The sequence below is a fragment of the Mya arenaria genome, chromosome 2, assembly GCF_026914265.1.
Source record: "Mya arenaria isolate MELC-2E11 chromosome 2, ASM2691426v1".
Taxonomy (NCBI): Eukaryota; Metazoa; Mollusca; class Bivalvia; order Myida; family Myidae; genus Mya; species Mya arenaria.
Window position 1 is genome coordinate 972,501 of NC_069123.1, and position 14,361 is coordinate 986,861.

Sequence of the window (14,361 nt, forward strand, 5' to 3'; positions counted from 1 at the left end):
TGCTCGTCTGAATACTCTAGACAACGAAGGCAAAGTAGGTGAAGTATGTTGGTGATACAGTCGTACCCCGTTTGCTCAAACTCCCTTGAATCGAATTCCTCGTTGGCTCGAACTGTATGTAAAGGACCGATTTCTATATAATGAAGGTAAGCATTCCCGCTTGGCTCGAATTTTCCGGTACGCATTCCCGCTTGGCTCGAATATTCCGGTACGCATTCCCGCTTGGCTCGAGTTTCCGAAGCTCGAGGTATTTCCACCGGTCACTGAAAGTTCGAGCCAACGGGGGTTCGACTTTACATACATGAACGAGGGCTGCTCTTCAAGTTTGTGAATAGTAGCAAATTATTTCAACCAATCTTCGATGTAGCAGTATAACTCATTCAACCTGTCATTAAATACATTGGGAAAAGGTATTAAACATTTCATTCAAAACTATTGATATAGGAAGTCTTTCTTTGTTTAGTTTTTAACAAGCATTTTGACACGTCAGGGCGTCGTGGAGAACAAATATAGCAACTATTGCTTTTGTATCATTTATCAGGATTAGAAATCTAATATGCGCATGAAATAATAAGATTCCCGTATCGAAAAACCGCCATTAACAAAAACATTAATAATTCAGCGATGAATTATGCACTTCCCAGTTAGTGTACTCAAACTGTATTATTTATTCATTCCATTCCGTTGGATATTAATTTTACACTCCGGTCTATTTGTTAACAGAGGTTATTTGCATATTGAACCTGTTTTGTTCAGAGAAAATATACAAATATTTGCCGAGTCGCGTTGTTGAATTTTTCAGGAAAATCGAATACTATATCATTGTGATAATCGTTAGTAATACAATCATTATTATTGACTTCAAAGTATTCATTTAATGAATGTTTCTTTTTTTCTTTTCATACCGATTGTTACTGCTTCATGATTATTATGTTTTCAAATCAACAAGGTTAAAAGCGCTATTACACACGTATTACATTATATTTCATCCAAACCCTGTTGGCTCGAACTCGCTTGGCTCGATATCCTCATTGACTCGAACTGGAACAGGACCGATTTCTTTCTACTGAATGAACGCATTCCCGCTTGGCTCGAATTTCCCGAAGCTCGAGGTATTTTCACCGGTCCCTGGGAGTGCGAGCCAACGGGGTTCTATTGTAAATTCACAATTTTGCAGAGTCGCGATTTTCCCTTTTTCATGAGAATCGTGCACTAGATGTTAGTGATATATATATTGACATCAAAGTGTTCATTTAACGCATGTTATCTTTTCGTGCATCCGTATATTAAGTCTTGTCCAAAGGAAATGACAGTATTTTCAAAATCTACCGTACATTTAACGTATATTAGTGGTCAGTATTTAGTTTGTCAAATGAGAAGGCAGTATTTCACTAGTTTTCAATACATTAATTGTAGTAAGTCAGCAGCCAGCCGTTACTGATTTAAATCAGGTAAAGCGATATATAAACAGTGGCTGGCCCATTTAGAAGTTGTTCACACCATAAAATGTAGACCACTAAAATTAAAAAAATGTAAGTATGTTCTTACACACAATAAGTGGCTATGAGACAGCGTCGCTTCAAACCATTCATTTTTGTAAGTACACACTAAAAACCTTTAATCATTTCTTGATATGAGGCTGAGTTGGTGGACAAAACACAATCTCGAACACTAACACAGTCAAGATACGCACAACTGACCTAAATGTTACGGGGAATTAATAAAGTTACAATGTTGATTCAGTGTCAACAAAAAGCTGAGTATATCCATTTCATCATGAATGATTTCTGTGAACAAGATTAATTGAACTTCTTTTGTTGTTATGAGTAAAAAGTCAAGTGTTTGTTATTCTAAGGCCACCCCTTTCAATTAAGGGCCACCCTGCTGGAGAAACCTTGATTGATAAACATCTTTACATCGGATGCCTTTCCTATTTGCCAGGTCATTATTACAGTAGCCTCTTGGTCAGCAATAGGCCACATCAAAACCCTGGTGGGGCTAAAAACCCACGGAGGCGGTGGAATTTGTCAAGGAGAGGACAATTCATAGTGCGATGTAGGAAAAGAAAACCATAATAAAAATGAAAGTGGGTCAATAGTAGAATAAAATGCATAAGACGAACAAAATTCTTTAGTCTATCGTGCCATAGCGTGTCTTCGTGCCATGTTCTGTATTTCGTGCCACGTCATATCGTGTCTTCGTGCCATGTTCTGTATTTCGTGCCATATCGTGTCTTCGTGCCATGTTCTGTATTTCGTGCCATATCGTGTCTTCGTGCCATGTTCTGTATTTCGTGCCATATCGTGTCTTCGTGCCATGTTCTGTAGTTCGTGCCATATCGTGTCTTCGTGCCATGTTCTGTATTTCGTGCCATGTTCTGTATTTCGTGCCATGTCATGTCTATCTTGCCATGTCCCGTCGGTACCGGTATTTGATTAATGCAGTGTACATTCACACTGCAATATTCACTTGCAGCTGCAGACGCTCAATGTTGACATGTCTATCTTGCCATGTTCTGTATTTCGTGCCATGTCATGTCTTCGTGCCATGTTCTGTATTTCGTGCCATGTCATGTCTATCTTGCCATGTCCCGTCGGTACCGGTATTTGATTAATGCAGTGTACATTCACACTGCAATATTCACTTGCAGCTGCAGACGCTCAATGTTGACATGTCTATCTTGCCATGTTCTGTATTTCGTGCCATGTCATGTCTTCGTGCCATGTTCTGTATTTCGTGCCATGTCATGTCTATCTTGCCATGTCCCGTCGGTACCGGTATTTGATTAATGCAGTGTACATTCACACTGCAATATTCACTTGCAGCTGCAGACGCTCAATGTTGACATGTCTATCTTGCCATGTTCTGTATTTCGTGCCATGTCATGTCTTCGTGCCATGTTCTGTATTTCGTGCCATGTCATGTCTATCTTGCCATGTCCCGTCGGTACCGGTATTTGATTAATGCAGTGTACATTCACACTGCAATATTCACTTGCAGCTGCAGACGCTCAATGTTGACATGTCTATCGTGCCATGCCGTGTAAATTGTTCTGAAAGCGGGATGTGATATAATGTCGTGAACTTGTACACCAAAATATTCACTTGTAGCGGTGGGCGCTCAGTAGTGCCGTGTCTATCGTGCCATGCCGTGTCTATCATGCCATGCCGTGTCTATCATGCCATGCCGTGTCTATTATTCCGATACCGGGATATGATATAACGCAGTGTACCTTTACCCTGAAATGTTCACTTGTAGCTGTAGACGCTCAATGTTGCCGTGTCTATTGTGCCATGTCTATTGTGCCATGTCACGTCTACTAGGTTTCGTTACCGGGATGTGATACAATGTACTGAATATTTATACCACAATATTATTTTATAGTTGCACACATGTACACTCAATGTTGTCGTGTGAATCGCGCCATGTCGCGTCTATCGTTCCGTGATGCAATAAACTGCACCTTTTCACTGCAATATTGACTTGTAGTTGCAGACTCTCATCTGCGTCCTGTCTATCGCGCCATGTCGCTTCTACCATTCAGTGATGCAATGTACTGCATCTGTACACTAAACTATTGACTTGTAGTCGCAGACAGTCATGCATGTCGTTTCTATCATTCCATGATGCAATATACTGCATATTGACACCCTCAATATTGACTTGTAGTTGCACTTCTATGTCTATCGCGCCATGTCATGTCTATCGTTCAGTGATGCAATATACTGCATATTTACACTCTCAATATTGACTTGTAGTTGCACTTCTATGTCTATCGCGCCATGTCGCGTCTATCGTTCAGTGATGCAATATACTGCATATTGACACCCTCAATATTGACTTGAAGTTGCACTTCTATGTCTATCGCGCCATGTCACGTCTATCGTTCAGTGATGCAATATACTGCATATTTACACTCTCAATATTGACTTGTAGTGCACTTCTATGTCTATCGCGCCATGTCGCGTCTATCGTTCAGTGATGCAATATACTGCATATTTACACCCTCAATATTGACTTGGAGTTGCAGAAACACTTCTATGTCTGCCGCGCCATGTGGCTTCAATCGTTCAGCGATGCAACCTACTGCATCTTTACACTGCACCATTTACTTGTTGCAGACAAGAATCTATGTCATGTCTATCCAGCCATGTCGCTTCTATCATTACGTGATGCAATTTACTGCACCTTTTCAATGCAATATTGACTTGTAGCTGCAGACACTTATTCAGAAGTAGTTCTATACAAATCGATATGAAATTACTGTCTTGTCTGAGAAGAAGTTAAGGAAAGCCAGCTTTTCTCTGAAGACTTCCCTCCATCAATAAAATGGCATACAATCAGGTACTATTGAAACAAATGAACGATCTTATTTGTGTAAGATGATGAGAATTAGGAAAATGTTTAAAGTAATCTTAAACAATCAGCTAAAACAATGTATATAGCTTTCTTCATTCCCGTGTTTTTTTTGGAAACCATTGCATGTACATTGTAACAAGTCTGCTAACAGTTGTTCAGTTGCAAATATTAAAATAACCTTGAACCGTATTATGGTAGTTTTGCGTGTACATTTATCATTAAAGGTGTTGTTCAATATTTGATAAAAGGGAAATGAGGAGTGAAAACAGCTTTAATTATGTTCGAGACAAAACGGAAACATACACCGGTGTGACGTATTTAAGCTTTGATGGTGCAGATTATAAATAAGATATCGTTTACTGTGTCCATTATTGGAAAACGTACTAACTATTTATTAACGACATTCTATATGATTTTTAGAACCGGATGTAGAATGGTGTCTGCAGATAGGTCATTTCTGGTGGCGGTGGTGTGTCTCCTGCATGTGTCGTCTGCTTGGAAAATACGTTCAGCAGGTAAGGCGCAGTTTTCATTTCTTTTTCTAAGGAACGGTACAAAAAAGGAAAATAGGAATTTTCCAAACGTTATGATTATTTTTAATTCATTTACCATTTTATCATTTCTATGTACTGGAATAAGAATTCTCGTTTTTCACGTTTTAATGAAATCACACCTTACTCTTAGATCGTCAAATAGTTATCGTCAAGAGTACGGGGAATGGTAACACGCTTCAATACGTTTTTACGTTTTGTATACGTCGATGTCTATTCGGTATCAGTGGCGTAGCTACACATAGGCCTTGTAGGCCTGGGCCTACACCTTTATTGAAAAATGACAAAATTTAAATAACCCAAAATGCAATTAAAACTAGCTATTCAAACACTTTGAACAACACAAGAGTTTGTTTTATTTTAACCAAAGCAAGTTTTGTGTTTATTTAAACTACGTGCAGGGTGTATTGCTTGTTTTTATTGTAATCATTGCAAATATAATTGATTATCTGTTATGTGCATATAAAAGTCCCCAAACACACATGGAATCATCGGACCTACATTGGCTACAAGTTTTTTATGCCCTAGCTACGCATCTGCGTATATGCTATACACAGTACAGAAGATCGTGTATTAACTAGATGTTGTACACGTTGCCGCAATGTATGAAGCATTATGCCGATTATAATGTTGACTGCGAGACGGTATACTATATCTTATGGGACATATAAAGATATGTAGAATTTCCCGTTTCGGGAAAGATAAGATAAACTGTTTTTTTTCGTGTCAGCAAATTTATTTCCGAAGATCTCTCCAACGTGTATCATCCCGACACAGTACATAATAGCGCGGTGTATAGACCATCTGGGCGGGCATAGATGAGATCGCAGGGCATGGGGAAATTATGTAGTACGGGAATAAGTAATACATTGTAACTCCCGTTTCAGCTAACTTGCGTCCGCAGATCTATGCAACGTGTATCAACTCGACATTGTATACGTTACCTGACTGTAGAGATCACCCGGACGGATACGGATGTGATTGTGGGGCGGGGTTCCATTGGAACACTCAAGTGTGTATGTGTGAGTACAACCTTGTTCCATTTAAATCATTGATACTTGCGTGTTAAACTGTGAGTATAACACATTTATTAGTATCACTGAGGACGTTTTGGGTAGCATTTAAAATTGGTTTTAATTTGATTCAAGAAAGATGTAGCTAATCGGATAACACAGAAACATAAACAACCTAAACGGTAAATGAAGACATTGACCATGATTAATGGCCACAAGACTGACTTAAAGTGCATATTTAATACCATTACAGTTCACAGGTAGTCTGGTTTTGTAGCTGTCGTGTAGTGTGAGACAATGATAGATATAGATCGGACAATCAAAACTCATGCCAATTTATACTTGACTGTATTTATCAAAAACACAATAGTAGTTGTTTATATCCAATTATTTGTGAAATTCAAACTTTTACAAGGGCAGATAATGAAAAAGGATATACATGTAAATTAAACTTGCCGCTGAACTACAATGCCAGAATACGATGGCGCAGTGTCCGTCGTCTATTCGGTCATGTGTGCGTGCGTCTGTAAACAATTACTTGTGAATGCGATTAAGTCTTCAGCTTTAAGTGTATCTTAATCAAACTTATACAGTAGCTAGATATCCATGAGAGGTTGTAAACCAGCAAGATCCACCTATGCATGACTGGATTATGGCCCTTCGAATTGTCAAAAATTATATTGTAGCCAAGCCAAAAATACAGTCTAAGAGAGACAACCTGTTCTCAGAGAGTGCAGTTGTCGATTTTTTACTCTCCCTTGCCTTGACTTAAGCGGGTTGATTGCTAGAATTGAGCTTGTTAAAACAATGTAGCCTCCATTTATTACCCGACATTTACTTAACTTATTCAATAATTAGATGATAACTTAATCAGGGTCCCTTTTGGAAACCAGCCAGATGCGCCAATTCTGGACTGGATTATGGCCCCTGAAATTTTCAAAATTGCGAAAATAAGGCTTGTGAACACAATAGAGTCTCCATTTTTTATCCAATTTTCACAAATCTTTGACAGTAGTTAATTCTTGATTATACATGTACCTCGGCCACTTTCAAAAACCGGATGGATCCACAAATGCATTGCCCTTGAAAATGGCAACATTTCTGTAATCAAAAGAGCCTCCGTATGCACATTGCATGTTATATGTTACAAGGCTGTAATGGCGGCGCCATTTCACTTTCAAGAAATAATCCAAGTGAACTATCACTATGTTGCCTATTACTCATACGTACATGCTCTGGACAGAAAATGACCAAACAAGCCACGCCATTAGAGCATAAAATTCTCCAATGGTTAGGTTCTTTATTTTTAGCGACAGCAGTGGACTCCCGACTGGAGTTTTCCAGCCAGACGCCACTCCGATACACTGTGCTACTTGGAAAGGCTTTTCCGGTGCTAAAACAGTTTACAATAGCCTTTTGGATCAAAGTAAGATAACATTGATATTCCATGTTGAATTCCATGTGAAGTTATAATTGCTAATATTTTCTGCATGCTATGAATATAGTTTTAAACAATCGCCACTCAATCTCTGAATATGGAATAATGTAATTACAATTATTTAGTACTTGTTCCTGCAGTGTACACTCAGTTTTATTATTTCTTAAAGATGCCTTCCTACTCCCAAATAAGATTTACCACAATTAATAATATTGTTTAAATATGCCAAAAAGGATGAATAAATGTAAAAACAATGGGACTTACGAAAGATGCCGAGTTTAATTTGAAAGAAATGAGCATAAAACACAGTATTTCTACCTTATGAGACTTTAGTAGACCGCAGTTAATCTTTTAGCACTCACCAATCATTTAATATTTTCACACTTTCTGCTATTAAATGTACGGTTACAATCTTGTTGTCTGTAGTTAATATTTTCCATAAATGCATTATTTAGTAAGTAGTTAAAGGTTTATCACTTAAAATTTAAGTTTGTTTTATATGTGTATGTTTTGATTATTAATAAGAGTGTCACTTTAAAGTTCTGAAATTATCGTCAAGTACGCTATATAATAACTCTGTATGTTTCAATTACATGTTTTAATACACTGATTAAATAATTGCATGTTTCTGGTTGAATTGCCAAATTAGTATTAATCATATAAGCATGTTAATTTTACCAATTTCTGAAACGTATCCCCACAATTTATAACCAGGTTCCTCGCCCCGCCCATAACGGAACTATCCTGTCATACAAGCATGACGTCACCGGTGACCTATTGAGCATGCGCAGTGGGCCAACCCTCATGTATAAAGTTTGGAATCAAAAAGTGGACACTGGCTTCTATTTCCTACCAAATGAATGGCACCACATTGTGTGGACCTGGTCATCGCAAGGTACATGTGATTTACGCTAATTTAGTGTTGCATTTACTTTAAAGATGCACTCTTACTCCCAAATAAGATTTACCACACTTAATTTAGTTGTTTTAATATACTAAAGGGGATGAATAAATGTGGAAAACAATGGTACTTATGAAGGATACCAAGTTAATTTGAAAGAAAGGTGCAGAAATCACGGTATTTCTACCTTATGAGACGATTGCAGATCTCAATAATCTTTTAGCACTCACCAATTATTTAATACTTTTTGCGTTTTCAGCTATTAAATACACGGTTATAATCTTGTTATCAGTAATAAATAATTTTCATAAATGCATTATTTAGTGAGTAATTTATCTCTTAAAATTTATGTTTGTTATACATGTATATATTGATTTTGAATAAGAGTGTCACTTTAAATTTAAGTCCAATTCGAAAAATTAAATTATTTACCATAGACAACTTAATAAGAAATCCAATACATACACTGACACAAAGTGTGTGTCACTCCTTATATAACTGCATTAAAGGCGTCTGGGTGTATGTGTATGTCCCTGTATGTGATTTTAACATGTGTGTGGATATAATTCATTGTCGTCTTGACCCTTGCCTTGTGCCCCTAAACAGGCTTGTCCCTGTAGTTTTCATTGAATTTTTGATGAAACGACTTGTTAGTTGGCATTGAACATAATGCCCTTAAAATACAGTTAGCAATACTACGCAGCAGCCGTTGATATAAAACTTTAGTAAGTTGTGAACAGGTGACTCTGTTCTTAGCTAAATATTGAAAGATCAAAAGATTAAACTATCTTTCACCAAACTAAAGAATTAACCAGTCTCTTACAATCAGCTACCGTTGTTTTATATAGTCAAAATAATCGTTGCTGTGAATATCAGTGAATTAACTCCTAGTTATGTGCATAAGCTTCTGTCAGTTGTTTTATTTAGTCATACAATCGTTGCTGTGATCATCAGTGAATTAACTCCTAGCTGTGTGGCCTTAAGTCGGACGCCTGTCTTTATTCTGATATCAAACCGTGTGTATACCGGCATTTGACCTGCTTATATTTCATCCATTGACTAATAAGGAACTCACTTATCTTTCATCCAGCCCACTACTGTATCTCCATCACAGACTATAGTATGAAGCTCATAATTATGTTAGATTTAAGATAACAATTTTGGTGAATTCTACTGTTTGCAGTCGAGCATTGCGTTTAAAGGGGCGAGACACCAGATTGTCTCAAAATCGGCAAATACATTTTATCCACAACGCAAGCCTAGAATTGTCGATACGAGCTAATATGAGGCCGATAATACGTCATTTTACTAATTCAAATGCTATCTTTGCGCTGTCTCAGCTGACTGTACTCCTTTAAAATAGCACATAATGGTTTCTCAGTTGATTAAGTGCATATTTATAATGTGCACGTCACGTGAGTAGTACATATACATATGCCGTAAGCGATCGTACACAACGATATCAATTTGACGTACGTTTTTGACAATTTTCGTGTTTTCTTTTCTTGCAATTGTTTCGTCTTGTATCTAGTCCCTTTAATGGTTTTTGAAGCAAGTGAATTCGAATTGAATATGGTCTTTCAATCGACTTCACACATCAAAGAAACACCGACTGCCACCGTCAGTGTTTTACCGTATTGTTTTACGAATCATATGCCCGTACAAGAGTAAAACTGACTCCCTGAAGACGCCATTAAGGCTGTTTCAATTAACTATATCGTTGGTTCAAAGCGACGCTATGATCGTGTTCTGTGTAAAAACAAAATTTGTATAGATTATTTGCAGACAATTAAATGTGAACTGAATAATTATAGGAATTATTGTACTAAACTGTATTACACGTTTGTCGAATTGCTAATTAATTGAAAAAACAACAGAACTTTAATATACTATATACACCGAACAAAAGCTTCGTTTAAACGTCTTATAATATAAAACCTATATAATTAACAACATCAACTTTTATATTCATGGTAAAAGACTGACACCTCTGAAAGTTATAAGGTACGGTAGACTCTTTCACAATAAAGCAGCCAATTTGGAAACCCAACCTATGAGAATTGTTAAAACATAAAATCCTAGGTCAACTGGTCATACACTTTATGTCAAATAATGTGTATTTCTATGTTATTTTGCATGGTTTACCGCGGGAATTTTTAATATTCGGCTGAAATTTTTGTAGATGTCATATCGTTCTTCTCAACATTTAATTTATCTTTCAAGTTTAATATAATCAAATTTATGGTCCCTCAATCAGATTAATAACCCTTCTATCCTTTATTTATTCACAGACGGAGAGTCGAACCTGTATATTAACAGCCGGAAGCGGAAGTCAAAAGTGAGCGGTGAGGCGGCGGAAGTTCCCCAGGGGGGAGAGTTTGTGCTGGGTCAAGCATCCAGGGGGAACCAGAATGACTTTGACGAACGGGTCGCATTCGTCGGGGATCTGTCGCATCTCAATATCTGGTCGGTCGTCAACTTTAAGGACTATATCGTTACCAATTTTGTGAAGACTAAACCCCATTTATTTGCCATCCTCTGTATCCATTTCATGAAAATCTGCATCGGAATCACTCATCTACCGCTACATATTACTACGAATACACTTTGTTTTATTAACACACAAAATTAGCATGCAATTTGCATTTTCAGGAGTTTCGTACTGGCGGAGCACGAAATAGACACATTGTTTTCTTCCTGCGATTTCATGCACTGTGGGGACGCTGTTTCATGGACGGAGTTCCGACGCGGTACTAGGGGAGCCATGAGAATGCGGTGGCCGTCGGGAGCCCTACGTACGTGTTTGTTTACAAGATCATTTATGTCTGTTGTTAGCACGTAGTTGGGAGGAGTAAGAGATGGTTTTGAATGGACGGAAACCAAGTGGCGAGGACCAGGCACCAATATAAAGCAAACAACAACACACTTAAAGGCACTAGACACAAGAAATCCTAAAATCGCCAAAATCAGTATTTTCTCAAAACGAGCTTAGAATTGTCAAAACGAGTTAGCCGATAATACATCATTTTACATGCCAGTTTATAATTAGCATGTGAAAGTCACGCGCTTCATACAGCGATGTATATACCGACGCCATTTTTAATCTTACTGGTATAAACCAGGTATAAACCTGGCCGACAAATACAGTTAATTTTGAATTGGAAATATTAGCAAAAAACTTCGAAAGAGACATCAGAAAGTAAGATTCAATTATGCTGTACACAACGATATCAATTGTATATATGTTTTTGGCAATTTGTTTCTCTTGCAGTTGTATCATCTGGTGTCTAGTCCCTTCAAGAATAATCTTGAACTTTAGTCTAATTTATTTCTTTTCAGTTATCACTCAAATACCCATTTTGCTCTAGAAACAATTTCTCTAAAAAAATACAAAGAGAATGCGCTCTTCGAAAGAAAAAAACCCACTTACTTATTGTTTATCATTCTAGCATTTTTAATGGAAAAACACAATAAGTTGAGCTTGAGAAATGACTTTTAGGTACTGATTTTTTGATGAATTAATATTTTATAGAGTCTTTTGATATTTTGTCATCGCATTTGTGTGATATTTTTAACGGTATTTTAAATACTGGATATTTCCCCGATAAGTGAATGGAAGGAGTTATTATACCGTTACACAAAAAAGGAAATGTAGATGATGTTAATAATCATAGGGGATTTACTCTCCTTAGTTGTATGTCTAAGCTTTTTACTACTGTGCTACTGTGCTAAATAAACGAATTGAGATATTCTGTAATGAACATAACATTATTTCGGACGCTCAGTTCGGATTTCGGAAAGGGCGATCCACCATCGATGCTATATTTATTCTAATGTCATTAGTACACAAATATTTAAATGACAATAAGCGGCTTTTTGTTGTATACGTCGATATGATGTACACGTTTTGAAACTATAAGAAAGAAATACATAAAACGGTATTATTATTTACGTCCGTAAAAACTATCCTTATTTGTCAAACAAGCTCTGAGTATAAGAAGATCACTTTAAATATTGATTTATAATTATAATAGTTTTGTTCATCCTCACCTGATTTGAATATTTTTTTGAATGTATTTATGATTCTATTTCATATAATGTATAACTATGTCATACCATGTGTTTGTTTATTTATTATTCATTTGTGGTTAAGAAGATGATGTACTTTGTACAAGTCTTAATAAAATATCTGTTCTGTTCTTTTATATTTACTGTGACATTGGGAATGAGAGATGCAGATGCAATGCCATCCGGAAGTAAAACGTCCGTGTTAAGTTTGAATAATATCCACAAAAAGAACGTTGCTAAATTAAAGGTTATGTCAAATGCATAGCTTCAATTCCAATGCCATATTAGCTTGCTAATACCATTTTGAAATCTTGAAATAAGGAGATAATTGTCTGCTAGGATTAAATGGTTATGTGGTGCAATGTCAAATTGATTCTATGTTTAGCGTCATAGTGCTCTACCAAACTAAACAAACAAAACGTTGGAAAAATTAAAATAAAACTAGCAAAACTTCATTTATAAAGCTACTATAAACAGGTTATAAATCTCATTAGAATACATGCACCAACTTTATTTTATGTTTTCTGTTGCAGGATTGCTTTTCGTTGTGCCTGTTGTATAGATCTTAAATTTGTAATAACGTTTATTTATATTCTTTTTCTGCCTGGAAGGCAGGTTTTGAAACTGGAACCTAAAGCTTATCATTGAATCATTTATGTATAGCCTTATCGTAAAAACAGCATCACCTAATTCGTAAAAGGGTTAGCTATGCATGTATTGAAGCCTTTAACGAAAAAATATTCGTTGTCTTCTCAAAATTCGTATGATATATTTATTGTATTACGAACCCTTGATATTTCGTTGTTGCATAACCTTATATTTGGTTTACCGTTGACTAAGAGATATCAAACATACATTGTATCGCATGGGTATGATGCCCTATGCATTTGGAATAAACTTAAAGGGACTGTGTCACAGATTGGCACCAAAAAAGTTCTTTTCTGTAACGAATCTCAGGACAATTATCTCATAGAATGTGTTACGCTTTGATATCATAATTGTAAAAAATAGCACCAAAATGTAAAAAAAAATTGTGTCGGAGACCGGGTTCGAATCTGCGTCGCCAAAATTGTAGTCCAGCGTCTTACTCACTGAGCTACAAAGACTTATACCAATCGTGTGACATAATTAAGCTATACACCTACCTCGGTAATATCACGTGATAACACCGACTAGCCAATCACGCATAAGGAATGAATTCTTCCTGGTAGACATACCCAGTAATCTTTTTAATGGAAAAATACGAAACAACTGCTAAACTTAAATAAATTATAAACTATGTGGTACGTCAGTTAGTAAATTTCAATGCATTGTACACTTTGATGCCAAGTTTATGTCAGTTTTCGACAATTTTCTTCTTTTTTTCGCTATTTTATCATACGTGAGACAGCCCCTTTAAGAGTTTACTTTTTATCATATATAATATTATTATTTTTTCCAGGAGACTCATGTTTTAGCGAGGAAAAGATAGGTTACTCGTGTAACAAATACTGCAGTCTGACGATAGGCGCCCAATGTAACGAGCAAATTGTTGAAAACATCCGGTGGACGCGGACACCGGCCCTCGATACCATCTCAATTCCATGTCCAGCAGATGTTAACAAGCGAACCGCAGATGCAAACACAACCGGTATGTAGTACAGTCATTCAGAAAAATCACTACTGAATTAGAACATGTGGCACTGATATAAACGAGAGGAGTAACTCAACTGAAAATATCTTACACACACATAAACAATTATGTATTTCATAATGTAGATATCCCCGAACCGAAGGTTTGTCAACAGCACTGTCAAAAATCTTACACGCAAACTAAAGTAGAGCAATTTTTTGCATCTATCTTACACACATCAGAAAGTAGATCAATACCACTGCAAATATCTTATACCAATCAAAAAAGTCAACCGCATGAAAAAAGAAATCGCTAACAAACGCAAAAAGTAAGTCTAAAGCAAAATGCAAATATATTACTATCCAGAGGAATTGGGTCAACCACAATGCAAGTAGGTTACAGTCCAGCGAATGTAAGTC

At 36.6% G+C, this 14,361-nt stretch overlaps 1 protein-coding gene across 1 annotated transcript in view; it reads left to right on the forward strand.

The window, feature by feature from the left end:
• Positions 1-4,745: 4,745 nt before the first annotated feature.
• LOC128225175 (adhesion G protein-coupled receptor L2-like) overlaps positions 4,746-14,361 on the forward strand; it is a 31,127-nt gene continuing 21,511 nt past the window's right edge. The window contains exons 1-7 of the mRNA XM_052935231.1: positions 4,746-4,874; positions 5,798-5,932; positions 7,234-7,349; positions 8,076-8,256; positions 10,554-10,728; positions 10,915-11,057; positions 13,772-13,960. Of these exons, the coding sequence (XP_052791191.1) occupies positions 4,769-4,874; positions 5,798-5,932; positions 7,234-7,349; positions 8,076-8,256; positions 10,554-10,728; positions 10,915-11,057; positions 13,772-13,960 (1,045 nt within the window). The 5' untranslated portion in view covers positions 4,746-4,768. The remainder of the gene's footprint in view (positions 4,875-5,797; positions 5,933-7,233; positions 7,350-8,075; positions 8,257-10,553; positions 10,729-10,914; positions 11,058-13,771; positions 13,961-14,361) is intronic.